The sequence below is a fragment of the Zonotrichia albicollis genome, chromosome 10, assembly GCF_047830755.1.
Source record: "Zonotrichia albicollis isolate bZonAlb1 chromosome 10, bZonAlb1.hap1, whole genome shotgun sequence".
Classification (NCBI taxonomy): domain Eukaryota; kingdom Metazoa; phylum Chordata; class Aves; order Passeriformes; family Passerellidae; genus Zonotrichia; species Zonotrichia albicollis.
Window position 1 is genome coordinate 13,655,751 of NC_133828.1, and position 19,007 is coordinate 13,674,757.

At 41.9% G+C, this 19,007-nt stretch overlaps 1 protein-coding gene across 48 annotated transcripts in view; it reads right to left on the minus strand.

Annotated features, from left to right (window-relative positions):
* MAP2 (microtubule associated protein 2) overlaps positions 1 to 19,007 on the minus strand; it is a 218,760-nt gene that overhangs the window by 27,249 nt on the left and 172,504 nt on the right. For 28 of the 48 annotated variants that reach the window (XM_074548092.1, XM_074548077.1, XM_074548082.1 and 25 more), the window contains 3 exons: positions 16,179 to 16,256; positions 497 to 4,291; positions 42 to 248 (listed from right to left, as the gene is read on the minus strand). In XM_074548092.1, coding sequence (XP_074404193.1) covers positions 42 to 248; positions 497 to 4,291; positions 16,179 to 16,256 — 4,080 coding nt within the window. The remainder of the gene's footprint in view (positions 1 to 41; positions 249 to 496; positions 4,292 to 16,178; positions 16,257 to 19,007) is intronic. The other 20 variants (XM_074548112.1, XM_074548113.1, XM_074548108.1 and 17 more) reach the window with 5 other exon arrangements.

A 19,007-nucleotide genomic window follows, 5' to 3' on the forward strand; every position in this document is an offset into this window, starting at 1 on the left:
AGAAAATAAAAAAAAAATTGTAATAGGAGTGTGAAATGAACCTTTTTTCCTTCTCACTTCATCTCTGGAGAGTGTGCTAGGTTCCTTTTTAGCTATTTTCCTTTCAGGAGTAGAAATCCTGCCTCTCCCAGTTTTAAAAGGTTTCTCTTTTTTATGCTTATCAAGAGATGATCTTCTCAATTCTCTTTCTGCTTTCTCCTCTTTAGGAATAGTCTCTAACTGTTCAGTCATGATGCTCCTATCATCATCTGTAGGATCAGAGCAAATTACAACAACAAACAAAAGATTAGTAACAAATGTTAACAATACTTCAGAGGAGCAGGGAAAAAATAGTTGAAGACAGAGCAGATGATTAATTTTAAAAAAGCAAACTATTTTTACCATTTCTCTGAAACATGCTGAGATTACTATTATAACTGTAATAATTTTGCTTTTCAATCATTATGATTTGGAAGCAAAAATATTCAACAGACAAAACAGAAAGGATAATGCACACCTTGAGTGTCTGCCCAGAGACTGTCTGTGTCCATGATGGAGTCATCAATTGTTGTTTCATCTTTGTAATCATCACACGTCTCTGTTTTGTAGTTAGTGAGCAGGATTTCTTCTCTCTGGGGTGAAGCAGGAGCCTCTCGGGAGCCCTCCTTGGGCTCAATCTCCACTTCTTCAACATCCAGCTCCTCCTCAGCCTGGGAGTCTCCTGTTTCAATGTCTTCCTGCTGAGTGGCGGCGAAGCGCACGCTGTGAGAAGCAGATTCACCCTCATCAACTGTTGTCTGCACCACTGTGATGAAGTCATCCTCCACTGTCACCACAGATTCAATAATGCCTTTCAGCTCAGGCAGGGCTTCTGGGCTACCCTTGGCTCCCATTTCCTCTGCAGCAGGCTCACCAAACTCTGGGGGCATTTCTGATGCAAGATGCTGTTTATCCTCTTCTTTTGCTTCTTGCCCTGCTTCCACCTCTTCTTCCTCATATTCTTCCTCTTTCAGAGCTCCAGCTGCCAGTTCACATGGCAGCAGCTTTTGGGTTTCTGTAGGTTTCACAGCTCTATCAAGAGTCTCTTCAGCTCCTTCTACGAGTTGTGGTATGCTCTCCATCTGAATCTCAGCAGGCTCCTCCCGGAGAGGCTCAGCTTTTGGCAAGAGGGGCTCCACAGAAGCCCCCTTAGCTGGTACCTGTGTAGGCATCTCTTCCCCAGACACGGGAGGTTTTGGTTGTTCTGCTTTGATATCCTCTGGTTTCACAGATTCTCCATTCAAACTTTCTTGGGCTTGATCATGCTCTCCACTAGATTCATAAGATTCCTCCTTATCAACTGCCTCTTGATGTACCAGATCCGGCTTAGTTACTTTTTCTTTAATTTCTATTTCTGACAGTTTGGTGCTGTCCTTTGCATAACTAGGCTCAGTCTTGGAAAGTACATCTGCATCCTTTGCTTCTCTGGAGAAGATGGTCTCTTCTTTCTGCTGAGCGTCTTTGGGTTCAGGCTCTGCTTTTTTAAGAGAGGTTTTGTCCTTCCCTGATGGAAGAGAAACAACCTCACTGATCTTAGTGTCTAACTTACTCTGATATTCTTGGTCAGCTCTCCTTGCAGCTACCTCCATATCATGCTTAATAGCATTGTAATCTGGTTTAATTGGAGGCTCTAGTTCTATATCAGCTATCTCAGCTATTTCATGAACAACACTAAGAGTCTTCTCCTTCTCCAACAACAAACAAATAGAATCCTTTTCTACTGCTATCTCTGAAGAAGAAATTCTGTCATACATTGTGTCAGCAGGTAAATGAACTTTACTAGCCACACTTTCTTCTTTCCTTTCTAACACTGCCTCAGCTCTTGTCTTCTCTGGTTCTGCTCCTTTAATGGGACAGACCTCTTTAGAGTCAACTTGATCTTCACTTTTTTCTAGCACAGTATCCAGTTTCTCTTTTTTCTCCTCTTCAAAGTTCCTCACCAGAGTGGACTCACCATGCTGACCTAAATCTCTTTCACTGAGGAAGTCTTCTTTTGATTTTTCTGCAGCTGCCAGCTTCACTTCTATTAAAGACAAGTCAGGAGCAAGGCCACGTCTCAGTTTTTCGTCTGTGCCTTCGTAGAAGGGACAGGTTTCACTTGTTAAATTCTCACTGTCCTGAACTGGGGAGGGGAGTGGTACTGTGTACTTATTGAAAACACAGTAGCCCAAGTCTTCCAGCTGGCTTTCAGCTTTCAGAATTACATGGTTTTCATTTGTCACAGGTGGCAGGGTTGTGCTGCTGTCTTCCACAACAGTGTCAGAAGGAACTGGCTTCTTCTGTGCCACCTCAGCATCTGCACTCACAGAGGCTAATCTAGATCTTGTCCCTGCCAAGTCTAACATTTCAGGCAGGTCAGGAGCCAGGACAGCCCCATTTTTGTAGTAATCTTTGGCCTGGAAAGATGGTTCAGCCAAGGTCTCAGGCTGGACTTTTTCTTCTACCATCACTTTTTCTTCTTCTGTGTGCTCATCCTCCTCTCTACTTTCAATGGGGAAGCAGGGGGCCTTCTCCACTGCTGGTGTGGTTGCTGGCAAGTAGTCATCACCTTCATCCATACTTCCACTAGTGTTAGTTAGAATATCTGAAGCGAGGGGAGAAAGATCGTGTGCACGACCAAAACTAAATCCTAGGGCTATTGAATCCAGACAGGACATGGGCAAGTTAATAGACATACTTCTCTGTTCAATTGCAGATCTTCCCCCAAGTCCCAAGCTCCTGCTCAGAGTTAGGTCATCTTTATTTTTACTGTGAAGTTCTCTCTTATCCCCATAGACTTTGGGGTCAATAGTGAACATTCTTTCTGTTGGAGAACTGGGTTCTTCAGATGTGTCTGGTGTATAGCTCTGAGCCAGGGTACTGTACCCCATTTCACGAGCATGCACATTCTGCTGCTGATTTAATTCTTCCTCTTCCTCCTCCTCTTCATCTTCAGGTATTAGAGGACCTCTCTGATAAGGCTCATATTTACTCTCTTTAGTGTCACTTAGCTCATAGTAATCACTGCTTTGTTTCAGACCATCTGCTTTGAAGGCTTCCTCTTTCAGAGCAGAGGTTTCAAAATACTTTGACATTCCTGACTGATCCTCCTCTTCCTTCATTTGATGAGGAGCAGCAAGACTTGCCTTCTCCTCCTCAGTATCTTTTTTAACATCTTTCTCTTGAGAAGCTTCTAGAGTAGGAGTCTTCTCAGTGGTTAAACCTGGTGCCTCAGGGGCTTTCTCTGTTACTCTGGATAACTGAGCGGTATCAGGGTGCTCTGATGTTTTCTCATGACTCAGTTCATGGCTTAACTTAGCTGGGGGTACCTGTGTGCTTTGCTGCACCTCCTTTTTCACATCTGCTGCTGAGAGCCCACTTTGGTCTGTTTCTTTTTCTGCTTTGAGAGTATCAGGTGATTTTTTAGCTTCACCATCCTTTTCAATGTCTGTTTTGTCTGGGGGAGGTGTCTTAACTTCTGATTTTGTGGTCATTTTACGCTCATCTAATAGCTGAGCCTCCCCTTTATCATAGAAGTCGTACCTTTCTTCCTCATCACTCTCATCCTTAGTCATGTCCTTTTCCTCTCCCCATGGAGGGATTTTTGGGGTGCTTGGAGTTTTCAATCCATCTACAGTTACTGCTGAGACTTCCTGGAGAGATAATGTCCTGTCTCTGTGGATCTGTTCATCTTTACTGAGATCTTTGGCAAACAGTTGGTCAGTAGGTTCCTGATGTGTTTTGAAGCTGTCTTTGAGTGAAAGCTCCTGGGGGACAGCAGGAGATGGGCCTGAAGGAAGTTCACTTTTGGCTGCTTCTTCCTTGGGTTCTGGTAGCAATAGAGAACTTTCCCCATAGCTGATGGCACCACCCTGGATATCTTTGAGGTTGTCTTCAAATTTCATACCCACAACTTGGTTGGTTGATGAGGGCACACCTGCAGTCCTTTCTTCCGCCCTGCTCACTTCAGGCAGCTGAGAAGACAAGTGCTGTTGTTCTTGAGGAGCAGGAGGCTTAGCAGCAGGTTCTGCAAAACTGGCTTCCCCTTTCATCTGTGAATCAGTTTTCAACATCCATTCTGATGGAGGTGAAAGCACTTTGTCTTTGCTCTCTGAATCCTTTTTATCTGTAGCCTCTGTTTTTGCTGACTGTGGAACTAAGGCATCATATTTAGGCTGCTCAACAGTCTTACTGTCCTTCCCAGATTCACGTTGCTTTGTGTCTAATGGTTCTGCTGCAAAAGGGCATGTGCCCTCCTGGACACGGAATTCCATCTTCGTGGCTGCAAGTAAATCTGAAGTAATTTGTTTGGGTTTTATAGCAAAATTATTTCAAGCACTTACAGGCAGGCAGTCACGTGGCCTACAACATTTTAATATGAATGATGGAATGGAAAGGGAGAAAGATGTGAGCATGCAGCAAGGCATCCACCTAGAAATCTGCTTTAAAGTGTTAAATACTAGTTTCCTTTCAATATATAAGGTTTTCTAAGAAAAATGTGAGTTGTACACGTATAAATGTGAGCACTGAAATGAGATGATTTCATGTAAATTCTTTGTCTTCATGATTTGTATACAACAGCAAAATCACAAATAACCTCACTTCATTAGAAGCTGTGCTGAACTCCGTAGCTTATGTAACTTTTGTGTTAATGAAGTCTGCAACTTCAAAGGAATCAGTGGTACCTTTGTGTGTTGCTGATATTTAAAACATTCATAGTTATACATTTCTATGTATTTTTATACATTTTTCTTCCACATGCAGCCTAAATTAGAGATAATGCCTGCAAAGTGTTTTGCAAGTTTCAGAAGAGGCTGTTTTTTTAACTGTACCAGCTTATAACACTTGCTCTTTGTCAAATTACCAGACTCTCACTGCTGTCACCAAACCAGCATGTGGAAATCAGCAACAGACCTACCAATACTCCCAGGCCTTGAAGGTCTGGTCTTCAAAATGGCCAGTCACCTACAAAGACGTAGGTGACATAGCTAAAGTCAAAAAATATTTGGCATGTTTCTTTGACTCTGGATCAGGCACTAATTAAGTTAATTTGAAACTAAAAAGGCTACTCTTATACTCTGCCACTTTATTTTCAGAGGCTAATACCTAGTTAAGTTTTTTTAAATACCCAGTCTGTTAATCATTAATAGCTCAATCTTTTTTTAATGTCCTGTGGAAGATAATGATTCCTATCTCATTTAAATCTTCCTGTAATGGAAAATATGAAGAGAAAGACTTCAGAATGTGGCATATCTTTCTTCACTAATCTGTAAAATAGTTTTTTAAAATTTTTTTCTGAGTTTTTTCTAAAGCTTGTTACAACTAGCATTGGGCCAACTCTGAATTTCTTCAGATCTGAAGTCCATGGAGGCATCTTTTTGCTTTGATGAATCTGACTGTTTTTAGAACAATTAGTATAAAAGTATTGCTCATTATTTAAATATTTAAATATGTTAATACTGAATCAAAAAAGCAACTGCCATTCTAAAATCCACAGGTAACCAAACTAGAAATCTACACCTACAGTAATTTTGCTCCTTTGTGATTTTACATGTGGTGATGGACTTGCAATCCCCATGAAGTACAAAGCATGGCCACTGGGCTGACGTCATGCTCATTTCACAGGAATTAAATAGCTAGATACTGCTTTTCTCTATGTATCCTCCTGTCTCCCTTCCTGTAGTGCAAGCAAACAATACCAATGGCATCCAAGCATATTCTGACTGCCAAAGGAATTCAGTGCACTTCAGCTGGCCATTTGGAACACAAGCCTCCTAAATGTAGCATTCCTTAGCCAGGCAGGGAGTGGGTACATCACTACTCCACACAAGGTGCCTTTGCACCTTGTTCCATTGGCTGAACAGAAATATAATTAAAACAAAAATACTGAAGCCTAGTTCTTATGTACTGAAAGATGACTGAGTAAACATTTTGTTCAGAAACTATGTCTAAACTTCACCCAGTCCTAAACTTCAATTTGAAGGCAAATGTCCCAGTGGAAGTGATGGAGATTTTGCCTAAGAAGGGCACTCCAGCAGGGTTAAACATTTGTAATAAAGTGGCACACGCAAAAAAATAAGAATTCTGGCAATGACTGAGGAGAGGAGGGGTGGATTGCAATGGATGACAAGGGTATGATATAAGAAGCAATAGCTTTAAGGAAGCTAAACCAGAATGCACTGAAGCACACACAAAAAAACCAAACCAACCAAACAAAAATCCTGCACACTGCAAATGAAAACATTTCTACAGTTTAAGCATCTTTATGTCATAGTCAAAGGCGGCAAATCTGCTGTTTGAAAGAAATGCAGATGAACCTCTGCACCAAAAAGAAAAAAAATACACAGATTAGCAATGTGACTGGCAAACACATCTGAGATGGGGGAAAAAGGCTTACACAGAGGAATAAGCTTAGCTGCAAAGCAATATTTTACCATGGCAAAGTAAAAAACTCAGGAATCAGCCGCAGCGGTGGGAAACCATGTTGTCATACAGCACCTACACAATCAAATTATCCACTACACACTCTTCAAGCATAATAACAAGAGCAGTCATACTAATAAATGGGCAAAACAGAAAATGAAGCAGGCTTGGAAAGCACTGGAGAAAGCTGGAGAAGGATTTGCTGGCAGCAAACACATGCAAACCTAAGGAGGACACACCTTCCTCAGCCAAGGAAGAGGGTGCGTCTTTCAGGAGTGCTCCCACCACAGGGGTCACACTCCCTGCTGGATGCCACATTTGGCACTTTTTCTTCATGACACACTGAACCAGAATCCAACTGACCCTCACAGAGGGCCTCTGCCTGGTCCAAAGGCTTAAGAGGCCTGTGCTCTTTCCCCATTTGCTTCCCAGAAAGAGCAGCAGGTTTCATTTCCACAGCCATCAGACTCTTTACTGGTTCTTCTTCTTGGAGATGGAAAAAACAGGGGACATCCCCACCAACAGTAAACACCAAGCACACAGCTGAACAGCATTGCTTTACATAACCATTTCAGGACTGCATTTATATAACCCTTTCAGCTCAATATTTTCTATTTAAGTCTGTAAAGGACTGCCAGTACCCAGTTCATTTTAGCCACCATGGAACTGAATTTTCCTTAGGGAAAAAACCAAACCAAAAGCCTGCCTCCCCCCAGACAAGCATGTTTATGCCACAAGATGAGAGCTGAAACTGTTTTACAGGCATACCTCTCCCAAGGATGACAGTGGGTCAAAGAGTCATTGGAAATGGAGATGGAATGGAATGATGGATGGCTCTGACAACACTAATGTATCAATGAGCTCAAAGTACACTGATATTTTTCTAATAAATGTGCTGTTTAGTCCAGTAAATGACATTCAGCTGAGGTGGAGGAAGGTATGAGGCATTGATTTCTTTCTGCTGACCTTGGTAATACAGACTGCTGAATGCCAGCAAGTCAATCTACTGTATGAATCCTGGATTTGGCAAAATACTGACAACTTTCAGAGTCATAACTGGCCTTATGCATGGCTAATGATTAATGGTTTTTGCAAGATCTCTGCCAAGTTTCCTACACTGAATGGGTTTATAAACAATTCTCCCTTATGCTCTCTGACATCTGAAATCCTTATGTGAAAGTCACTATTTTAACACAAGGACTCTTAATTTTCTTTGCTGTTTCCCCACTTATCCCCAGGCTCCTCATCATCAACTAAGTCAAACAAACCAATGAATGCAATACAACTATTTGTTCATCCAAATTTCTAAAACATACCACTCAGGCTGTTAGGATCAGTACAGTAGAATCAAGAACAGTCTTTGCTCGTGCCATGGAAGAAGAATTATTAGAAAAATCTCCATTCCAGGCTTGTACTCCTGCCACTGTGACTCAGACAAAAATTACTGTGCACTATTAGTATTCCCTCTGATAATAAGTAAGGATTAAGTGTGAATCCTATGATTCAGCAATGTACTCAAGGAGCTGACCAGCAGCCATGCTGCAGGCAACCTGATGAGTTTAAAATATGTCTCACAATGAAGTACTTTGCTGAATCAGACCTAGAACAAAGCATTTTCAAATCTGGAAGTGGCTGTATCCATCCTCTTGGAATTACAAGGGCTTTATTTTTCTCCTGAGACTGACCCAGTGAAAACCAGATAATCAATCATCCCTTTCAGCTATGGCCTTAAAAGAATGATTTAAGGAACATAAACACTAATTGAAGCTGAAAAAATATCACTATGTAAAGAACAACACATTATTAATAACATAAAATAATTAAGGTTAAATACTGTATCTTAAATGAACAGAAGCCAGGAGATTCAGAATCAGACCCTGACCAATGCCTGAGCAGTGCAGAAATATTTGCACATGGGCAGATTGTAAAAGCAGCCTTTGCAGGACAACAGGTCTCCAGCTGCAAGAGACCCTGACTTGAATAACTTGCTTTACTTTTCTTTTCCTAATTTTATGTGCTTTTGTATGTACTTCCCTCTTAATTAAAAAATGCTAAGGACAGCCTTTTACTTTACTCTGAGCAAAACTCCTTCATTTCCTGGAACATTTTTCACAAAGCCACATGAATAAAAATAATTACTCAAACTAGAAAGTTTTCCTTGAATTAACAAAAGAATCCTATATCCTCTCCTTGTGGAGCAGACTTATGCCAAGCAGACTGCTGCCAGCAAGGACAGCTGTCTCACACAACAGTCTCAGTTGGAAGGGCAGGAAGGTTCCTTCACACACAGAAGGATCATCAAGTCCAACTCTCAAGTGACCAACCCATACAGGGATTGAATTTCAGCATTTTAGCACCGTGCTCTCACCAGCTGAGAGGACCCCAGGGTCTCAAAATTCCCATCTTTGCACTCATGATCCAGCTTATCTGCCCTTTTTCTCCTCCATAGAGATGTTCTGAGATCTTACACTCTCACCAGAGGCAGATGATATCATGGAAAGGAAGCGGCCCATGAACTAATCAGGCTGTTATGTACACCTCTAGGCACACAGCTAAAGTAAGGCTACCCCTGTGATTTTTCTATCTCCCTACCCTTGGTTAGATATGCTGACACAAATAATCTTCAATTATTAGTGCTGATCTCTTACTGATGCTGTTACAGTATTAGGCTCTGAATTCTGTAATTATCCTGTTAATTCTGAACAACTCTGCTTTTCTTAAAATGAGCCAGAGTCTAGTTTCAGGGAGACAGCTCCATCCTCCTGAGACACAAACCTTTAGAGGATCCAGTACTATTTTTGACTTCCGCTGCCAAGACTGAGCGCTGTGAAATGAAACATCCAACTATTTCACCTTTGAGAAGTCGGCTGTTCTGTTAGTCACTGAAGAAGACTCTCCCTTGATTTAACTTTTACATAACCCCTACTGATAAAATGCTACTTACTGATGTGCTCAGGTCATAGAAACAGGAGGTACAGAGAGGCTTTTTTCCTCTCCATGTTTGCAGTCAGCTGGCACAATGCAAACGGAGCATGTCCACAAAACAACTGGAAATCAAACATGACCCAATATGGCCTGAAATTACCTGTGCACACTGGGGCAAAACTTACTTCACCTGCTGGGGAATTAAAATCCTTCCAGGGCTATCTTTGGTATAGACATATTTTTCCCCCACTGTGTAAACAATTGACTTATTTTCAGTAACAATATTGTGGCCTACTGTGCATATTGTTCTTGGCAGTATCTCTCTAGCACAAAGAACATATTATCTTCCAGTTCTTTTAGCTAGCTGCTCCTTTTGCTTCTGCTCTAAGCCAGGCCTGAAGAATAAGATCCCTGATTTAAGTGGGAACCAACTGACCCCAAAGCTGCTCATGCTGCAGAGACGTGGAGAGACTCTTGGAGGGGCATCACTTCCATCTGGGGGAAAATCACAACCAGGTTTTCCTCCCCAGCAAGCAGCAATGCCAGACACACAAGGAATGGAATGGATGGCAGGTGAGGAGAGGGGAAGAGGAACCAAATGGGACCATGCTCAGTTCACCTTCATCATGGCCCAACAAGACCTCTGTGCTCTTCACTGTGGCACTGGGGTGAGTACTAGAGCCAGCCCACTCTGAGCTGAACAAAGGGTGTTCATAGTACTCCTCATCTGAGCTGCAGGGCTCCTCCTGGGGCACAGACACTGAAATGGAGGGGGCCAGGTGCCACTCCCTGCTGGCTCCTGCAGTGACTCCCCCACAGCCAGGGCCGTGCTGGAGCAGCCCCACCTTATCCTCCGCCCCTGCATTTACAAACACACACAGACAGACAAAGGCTGCAGGACAGACAGACACACACAGGAAAAATAAAACAGGATGGACACATGCTGTAGCAGCACCAGCCACTGCCATGCTGGAGTGGATGACACCAGCCAGGCTACTGGTTAATGCAGGATGGAGGAATGAGGCAGTTGTGCATTTTAACACAGAGAGCATGTACCTGGCCCTTTCTGCTGGTTTACCAACATCAGAAACCAATCCTAGCAGTAAGTGAATTTCAAAACTACACACTAATGACTTAGGAGAACACATGCTGTGCACAAACCACATCTCACAACCCACACTGTACTTGTATGTATTACACACCTGACTGACTGTACTAAAAACCTCTGAAGTGTCCTGACATAACTGTATTCTTCATAATATTCAGATTTAGTACTTAAAAGTGTAAAATTTCAAAAAATCTTTAATTAAAAAGAAAACCAGCTTACATTTTGGCCAGCGGTGATTTTATTTTTCATTGTACCTGTTTTAAAATTCCCCACTTTTCTTTTTCCTATAAATAAGCAGCATTTAAACAACAACAACAACAAAAAACCATTCCCCAAAGAGCTATCTCCCTTTTTTCCCTGATAAAGGCCACAAAGTGCTGCCCACAGCAATCTCTGTTAGTCCTATATTTTATGCTGTTGTGTCATGTTTCCATGGGTGAACTAGCTCCCACCTCAGTGTTTGCTAATGCTTTGGAATGACAGGCTTACTCCCATCACTGTAGCCTTGCAGAAAATCACATTAGTGGGACTACACCAGTTACTGACAAGTACAGGGAGGGGCAGTTTTTGCAAGACAAAGAAAAATAACACTTCCCAATGAAAATGACTGGCCTACCACCTCAGCCATACAAGCCTAGAGGGGACACTTGGGAAGTCCTGTAGGCTGAGGAATCCTCTCATCACGAATGAAGCTATGAAAAATGAAACATCTAGTGCTAGAGAAAAGAGGTTTAAGTCCATTCTCAGTGCATGACACCTGGTAGTTTGATGAACACTGATTCACAGGGTGCCTTAAGCAGCTGCAGCTGTTCCACTGGATTTCCTACCAAGCTCCAAGCCCATACTTTGTGTCCCTGGCCTTTCCAAAGGCAATTATAACTTACAGGATTTCCCCAAGAGCCCCCAAAAATGTCACTCTTAGATCCAAAACAGAAAGCAAGGTTTTAACACAGGCAGTGTTAACAGATCTCTTTGTGAGATGCCAAAACAAGAGGGCTCAGGAATGCTACCCTAACTGTGATTACCCAAGCCTTGGAAACAATTTTGATCCAAAACAATCCCATTCATAAGAGCTTTAAGGTTCTTCCTGGCAAACAACAGGAAGTGTTAAGTTTCTTTCTACAGTACATCATGACAAAACAACATCTGTGTCTTTAGAAAAAGCTCCTCTGCTTTCTCAGGTAACTGGCAGCAAGCGTCCTGTAACGGCATGGTATGGATTTCTTATGCTGTAGGAGAAACCAATTCCATGGGCCCGTGTTTAATACTGGTGCCAGCCCTGAGGCTGGCTGGGACCAAAGGTGTGCACAAAGACCCCACATGGAACTCAGTTAGGAGAACTGTATTCACAGTTTCTTTCAGGGAACAAAGAGTGCACTAACCACTGATAATTTGGCTGCTTCTCTTCTGTAGTGGAATCCAACCCTCATATTCAGGGGTTCATGCAATATTAAAAGAGGCAGGTGTGGAAAGAAAACCTGGCAACCAACTTCTGCCAAGCAGGAAGCTCTGCAGAGCACTGCAGTAGGAAATGCTAAGCACAGCATTGTGCCCAAGCTTCCCATTTCCCCCTACTACTTAAGAGCCAAAACCAAGATTTCAGAAAATCATCTCAATCTATTTGCAGTGCAGAACCTGTGGATTTCTTCTCCACAGAAACATCTACAAAATTCTGTAACAGATCTGAGGGGGTTCAGAGTTTGCAAAAGGCAAATTACAGGGTGTGAGCCCACACTTCAGGGCACAAGAGACAAGGAATGAACTCCCTCCTAAATCCAAGAACGTTCAAAACCTCAACTCCCCCTTCTCACACCAGCCCATGAATTATTGAAGACAAGAGCTGAATGAGCAGAAGCACTTGCCACCTATTCAGCTGGAACTGGGACACTAAGATAAGAAGGGAAGGTTGATATGGTGAAGAAGCTGAACACAGAGAAGGAAGATGTGCAGAAGGGGAGGTTCTCCTTCCAGCTGTGGGTTTATTTACCCAGGGGCCCTTCAAAAGCAAAATGCATCACCAAGAGTGAAGGTGAAATCCCAGCATTTGCCTATACTGTTGCAAACAAGACTGAAAATCCCTTCTTTATAGGCTCTGAACAGACTGTACTGAACAGACTGAGAGAAAACAGAGGCTTTGCCTCTGCTCCTTAAAACTGCAGGAACTGACAGCAGTAAAAATGGTTAATATTTGCTATTGTGATGGTCCAAAATCACCAGGAGTGCAAAGCCGGCTGCTGTTTGGGGTTGTTATATCTGCAGCTATTTTACAGATTTACATTGGTTTTTTATCAGTTTGAAGGAAGATACTTTCAGAATTAATGCAGATAATTTCATTACCAGGATAATGATGTCTTCTAAGGAGGCTGTGCTTTTATTTCAGCAACAAGAAAAATCCTTTGTTATTACAGTCCCTTCTAATCTTTTCCGTCTCAATACATGGGAAAATCCCTAATGCATTTTAAAGTCCAAGATTAAAATCACTTCTCACAAAGGCTAATTCTGTTTTACTTTCCTTGTATGTTTTGAGAATGCCTTTCAAGAAGTAATTTCCACTGTCAACAGATCCATTTTCCAACACTTGATTCTTTTCAGTTTACAAAACATTCTTATTTGGTATATAAAGGCTGATCTGCCTATTTCAAAGTGGAAGACAGTCCATCAGAGGCACCCTTCTTTTCCTTAATGTTTAAAATTTTTTTACATGAAGACATTGTGGACCATCATCAAAAGGCAAAGAGCACAAAAGAAATGCCAAGAAATTAGAATATTACGTCAGTCCTTCCAGGCAGATACAACTGATAAAAGGATTAGAGGGTGCTAGGAAGAATTTAATTTCCTGAACAAAATTATGTTATTATAGTTGAAATGAATATAATAATTTCAATAAGGCAAATCAGTTCTCTTACCTTCTGCAGCAGTAAAAAGGGACAGGTTCATTTGAATGCTTTCCTGCAGCCAAATCCAAGAAACCTACATCCAACCGACTCCTTTCTCTCATGAAATAAACCTGACCCACAAACCTCTCTGTCTTTCCTACCTTTTTTTTTTTTCCCTTTTAATTTGTGTTTGCTGCATGGCTGGCCACATCCACCTTTGTCAGTCTACAACAGTGATTTCCTTCCTACATTGACTGAAGAAGTCTCTTGGATTCAAAGCAATGCGACACACACTGACAAGTGCATTAGGAAGAGCTTCTAGGAGAAGGGAAAAAAAAGGTCTGAGGCAGACACACCAAGGGCTCACCTTTTTTGTTCAATTAATTAATAATCTGCATTTTACTAAGCAGAAAGATGGACAATGTAAAGATGCATGAGGATGGATTGCCAGATGGTATAGGGAACAGGAGGTTTAAACAAGTACAGGAAAACTGGGTCAAACCCTACTGAGGCAAACTCTTCTGAATGGGAACTTTGCCTGAATAAAATTGACAGGTCTGGCTTGCTCAGGTCAGCAAAACCTGAACTTACCCACAGAAAATAAGGACTCTATTTTCTAATACAGAGCAGAGCAGAAGATTTTTACTGCCATTTTTACTACACTGAACTGACAATACTGATATTTTTGTAAAAAGCAACATAATAAATTTGTAGTGAAATTATTTCTAAGTTTTTTTTTGTTGCTTCAAACAACTCTACTGTGAGTTCCTGTTTGAGAGCCAGACATAAACAAGAAGCTTCCAGCACAGTTCATTAAAGACTCAGGACATGACTTCTATCTATACTTCCCTTATAAAACTTCCATCTGCTCTTAAAAATGAAGCACTGAATCAAAATCTTCCATGTTGTGGAAAAGTCGCTTTTGATTAATGTTAAAGAAAATTATTGGAAAGTTATTCAAACCCAGGACATTGTGTAAGTCATTGAAACATCTCCCAAGCACTGTCCTTTCAGCCCTTGTAACCACCTCTCTGCAGGGTAAGTGCTATTATATTAATTCAATTCTACATGCTAGGAAAGAGAAAAGCAACAATGTTCAGTGAGTTGCTGAGTCATTTGCACAGCTGGGAGCTGCAGTCTGGCAGTAGATAATAACCTCAAGTTGCAGAGTGTTTTCCACCTTCCTGTGTTAGTACAACTAGCGAAATGCTTTCCATTTGCTGTGGAGCCAATCTACAACCTTCAATTAAACAATAGAAAGACCTTATAAAACCCTAAAATACATGCAAATATACAGCTGACACAAGCAGCACACAAAGCCGAACCTAAACTTGAGACTAATGGAAGAACCTTGACATTGGACTGAAGCAAAAGAACAAGCCCTTTACCATGATATGACAAATTAAAAAGCATACACAGGACTAAACAAGTGAATTATGTATTAAAAATAGTGATAAAGCCCTGGTAACAATTCTAAAAATCTTTGCTAGTGCCTTACCAGTTCTCTTTTCAGTTAATAGTTCTGATTGCCATTACCTCTGTGTGATAAGTCTAGGAACTGTTGTACTGTTTTTTAAACACACAACAGGCAGATTTTTAAAAAAAAACCAACAATCAATTAATCAAATTCTTTATAACTGTTACTAACCACACCCAGTGGGCTCTTCCAGTAGAGTGGACTGACAAATGTTGTTGTTAACACAGCCTGTAATTTCATTGTGTCAAAAATGACTGCGTGATGGAACATGCCTAATTGCAGTGTCCTCATTAACTGAGTCAGAGAATGCTAGCACATGAAATAGCAACCATCCACTTGCAAAATTCATAGGGGCTCTGTGTTAAAATACCAACAAAGTTTGTTCAGCAGATGATAGGAAATTATTTTCATGCACTTATGTAACAAAAAGAAAGATAAAACGCTGAAAGAAAATCCGAGAAGGAAGTAAGTGGAGACATAAAAACATGACTGACATGAGTTCAACTGACAGTCCCCTGGAGATTCTGAACCCAAATCCTCCTTATCCCCACAATGCAGCTCAGAATGATTCTGAAGATTCTGAACCCAAATCCTCCTTATCCCCACAATGCAGAACACCCTGCTGTCTCCCTGTGCTGCTGGCCCTGATGCAGCAGTTGTCTTCTGCTGAACAAAGCACTCACGCACACGCCTACACTGCGGCAGCTTCCAGGGATTCAGGCCTCTGCTCAACATCAAGGCAACACTTCAGCTCTTTGCTGGAGGAGGTTTCAGCAGGAGGAAAATGCAGTGATCATGGGCTACTGAAACTGAACACTCGTGCAGAACAGAATAGAAACTTGCTTGGTAAGACTAGAATGTGACTGCTGCACTTGGTGGGCACAGCTTCCAATACATGCAGGCACTGGAGCATGAATTACACGTCAAGGGCCAAAGAAATGATCCAGCTCTGAATCTCCTTGCTTTCATGCATTTAAGATTCCAAACCAAAAGGCAATGGTAATATTAGAAATGCAGCCAAACACATCTCAAGAAACAAACAATGACCTATACTTAATCATACTTCTGGTGACCACACTGGGACAGCAGTGGCTCATACTGCATACAACAGGCAAAAAAGTGAGCAACACTTCTCTTTTTCTTTAGCATAGATGTACTTAGCATATCCCTCAGCTACCTCTGTGCATGCATCTACCTCATCCATGCACTGCAGCTGGTTTGCAGATGGGGAGTTACTGCTGAGAATGCCTTATTTTTCCACATGAGAAGTATCTCCATTGCAGAAAGTATCTCCATTTTCTGATTTCCCCATCCTTTAGATTCATGTCTCATCCCTCTGCTGACAGCTCTGCAGTGTCCAGGAGACCCTTACCTTCCTCCAGAGCTCCAGTCTGCTCAGAAGCTGGTGATGGAGGTGGGGAAGGAGGCAGGTTGGCTGACTCTTCAACTGCTAGAAATCAAACAGTGAAAATGAGATAGTCATTAATTCCAGGAAGACCAATTCATGATGTAAGCTGCAGTCAGCCTGTTCTGCCCAACTGAGGAATTATCCGATGGGGACTCATGCTTGCCAGATTTTTAGACAGATCCTTGCAGATTACATGGACTTTTTAAAACAAAAGGATTTATTCTTCTGTTGTTGTTTTCTAATGGGATGAATTACTTACAAAATTCTGGTTATAGAGCACAATATAAAAATCAAATATGAGATACTCTTTTAAATATGCATTGCCTCTTAAAAAGTGTTCAGTCACCCAAGGTAACAATAAAAAAGCTTGTGAGCACAGAGTTATTATAATTTCACACCAACTATCAGAAACTGGCACCCAATCTCTTTAATCCACCTTGAGTATGTGAAAAGACTCCATTCTGCACACTTTTCTTCTGCTGCGTTCAAGGTTAATCACAGAACACATGCAAATATTGCTTGTCTAAATGCAAAAGATATCAGTGCAGGGAACTTATATCAGCTGTGACATAACAGTGATTCAGCTGAGCAAGGCACAGAGAAAACTTAGATGCACTTGGACTTGGATTTACATTCATTCCCAGTCATGACAACAGATGCTGAAAATATTTTTTTTTTCAATTACTTCAATTCAAGTATGTTGAAATTCTAAACAAGCTTCTTAAGTGAACTCAGCATGACCTTTGCATTTGATCTCATACCAATAACTTAGTGAATTTTTTTCTTTAAAAACAGATCCACTCCTGGGGCTTAACCAATGTTTAAAAAAAAAAAAACAAACAAATCTGTTTTAACAGCTCTGTCTTATCAACAGCACCTTTCAACAGGCAGATCTCAGTTTACTGTTCAGGGCTTCTTTCCAAGCACAGGCAGAATTTTTCAAAAGCCCCAACAGAATTTTCCAGGCTTCCTCCTATTGATTTCAGTGTGATTTGGAGAAGACCATATGTGACTTGTCCTTAAGATGTGCTGTCCAGGGACAGAGTTTGTATAAACTCATCATGATATATCTGACCACAGGAACTGTAACACCAAGAGTTGGTTAACTGACGACATACTTCTCACAATGCCTTTTAAATTACTTATCTGACTAGATGGAACTGAATATCCATTTTGCCTCTCCCAGGCCTGAGTGAAGTGATTTGGAGAATTGAGATCTTCCATGTAAAACTGAGTCTCTGCAAAGAAGGGAATTACCAAGCAACACATCTCCCTGCTGCAGTTCTAAGTTAGTTCAATAAAGCAAAAAACCGTGGGAACCAAATTTCCAACAAATATTCTAAATTACTCATTGACTTATTTCATTCCTAGGCAAGGCCAAGCACTGTACCAAAACAAGCAGATGACCTGGGGGGAAAACACTGCAGGGCATTGTTTTGATTTCATCACAATGAACGTGCACTCAGCAGAATCTATCCCAGGACAGGCTGGCATGACTTCCTTACCTCAAGATGATGTACGTCCTTTCTCTGGCCTTGGTGGACATGTTTTGAGTTACTGCAAAAGTTTTCTGGCAAGGAGCAAGCACTTAAGGTACAAATGACTGTATACCTACCTTCTTTTATAGATGGATAAGATAGATACACAGACATGTATATTTCAGAGATATTAAACAAAGGAGGCAAGAGGAGGATGGAGACACAGCATGGACCAGTGGCATTCTTACCCCTTCCAGTATAGACTGCTGGAATTTGCTTTTACCATGTGACTTCTTCTTCCACAATCTGCCCTCACTCTGCCTGGTGCTCTCAACCTGGAGTGCCCCATTCCTTTCTGCTTCCTGTGGAGGTGCTGCCCCCTCCATCCATTTGAGCAGCTGCCACCCAACCAGCAAAGCCTCACTTTCTTTTTATTTGTGACTCCATCTTTGCCTCTTCAGATGTTGATCCTTCACATGGCTCAACACAAACAATCCCAACCAACACGATGACAAACCCTACCACCAAACACACTCATGGCTACTTGTCGTGGGGTGACAGCCTTTATCCCAATATCGTGTGTTGTGTCTGGCAGCTGTGCCTTTTCCCCCACCCCCCCCCCCCCCCGGCAGTCTGGCTGTGGCGGGATGGGGAAGAGAGGAGGGGGGGGGGGGGGGTGTGACCTGGCACTTTTGGCTTTTCCCCTATCATGCACCAGCTGCAGGGAAGGTGGAAAGGTACAATGGATTGTTAAAAACCACCTTAAAGGCATTGGGAGGGGGGTCTTTAAAAAACTGGGAGCAGCATTTGGCAAAGGCTACCTGGTTAGTTAACACTCGAGGTTCCACCAACCGAGCGGGTCCTGCTCAGTCTGAGCTCCTTAATATAGTAGATGGGGATAAAGCCCCAGTGGCCCATGTCAGAGGTTTGTTGGGAAAGACAGTATGGATCAACCCTGCCTCGAGTACAGACAAACCCATCCGTGGGATTGTCTTTGCTCAAGGACCAGGTAATACATGGTGGATAATGCAGAAAGATGGAACAACACGGTGTGTACCTCAGGGAGACCTGATTGTGGGATGAGACTCATATATGAATGTCATTGTTTGTTGAATGTGAGACAGAAGGAAACTGTAAGTGTCAAAGGTTTGAGCAAGTAAGATGAGAGGAATGCGTAAGTGTCAAAAGGTGTGAGTAAGTGAAATGAATGTTTTTTATTGTATGTTCACGATATGGGATAAGGGGTGGAGTGTCGTGGGGTGACAGCCTTTATCCCAATATCGTGTGTTATGTCTGGCAGCTGTGCCTTTTCCCC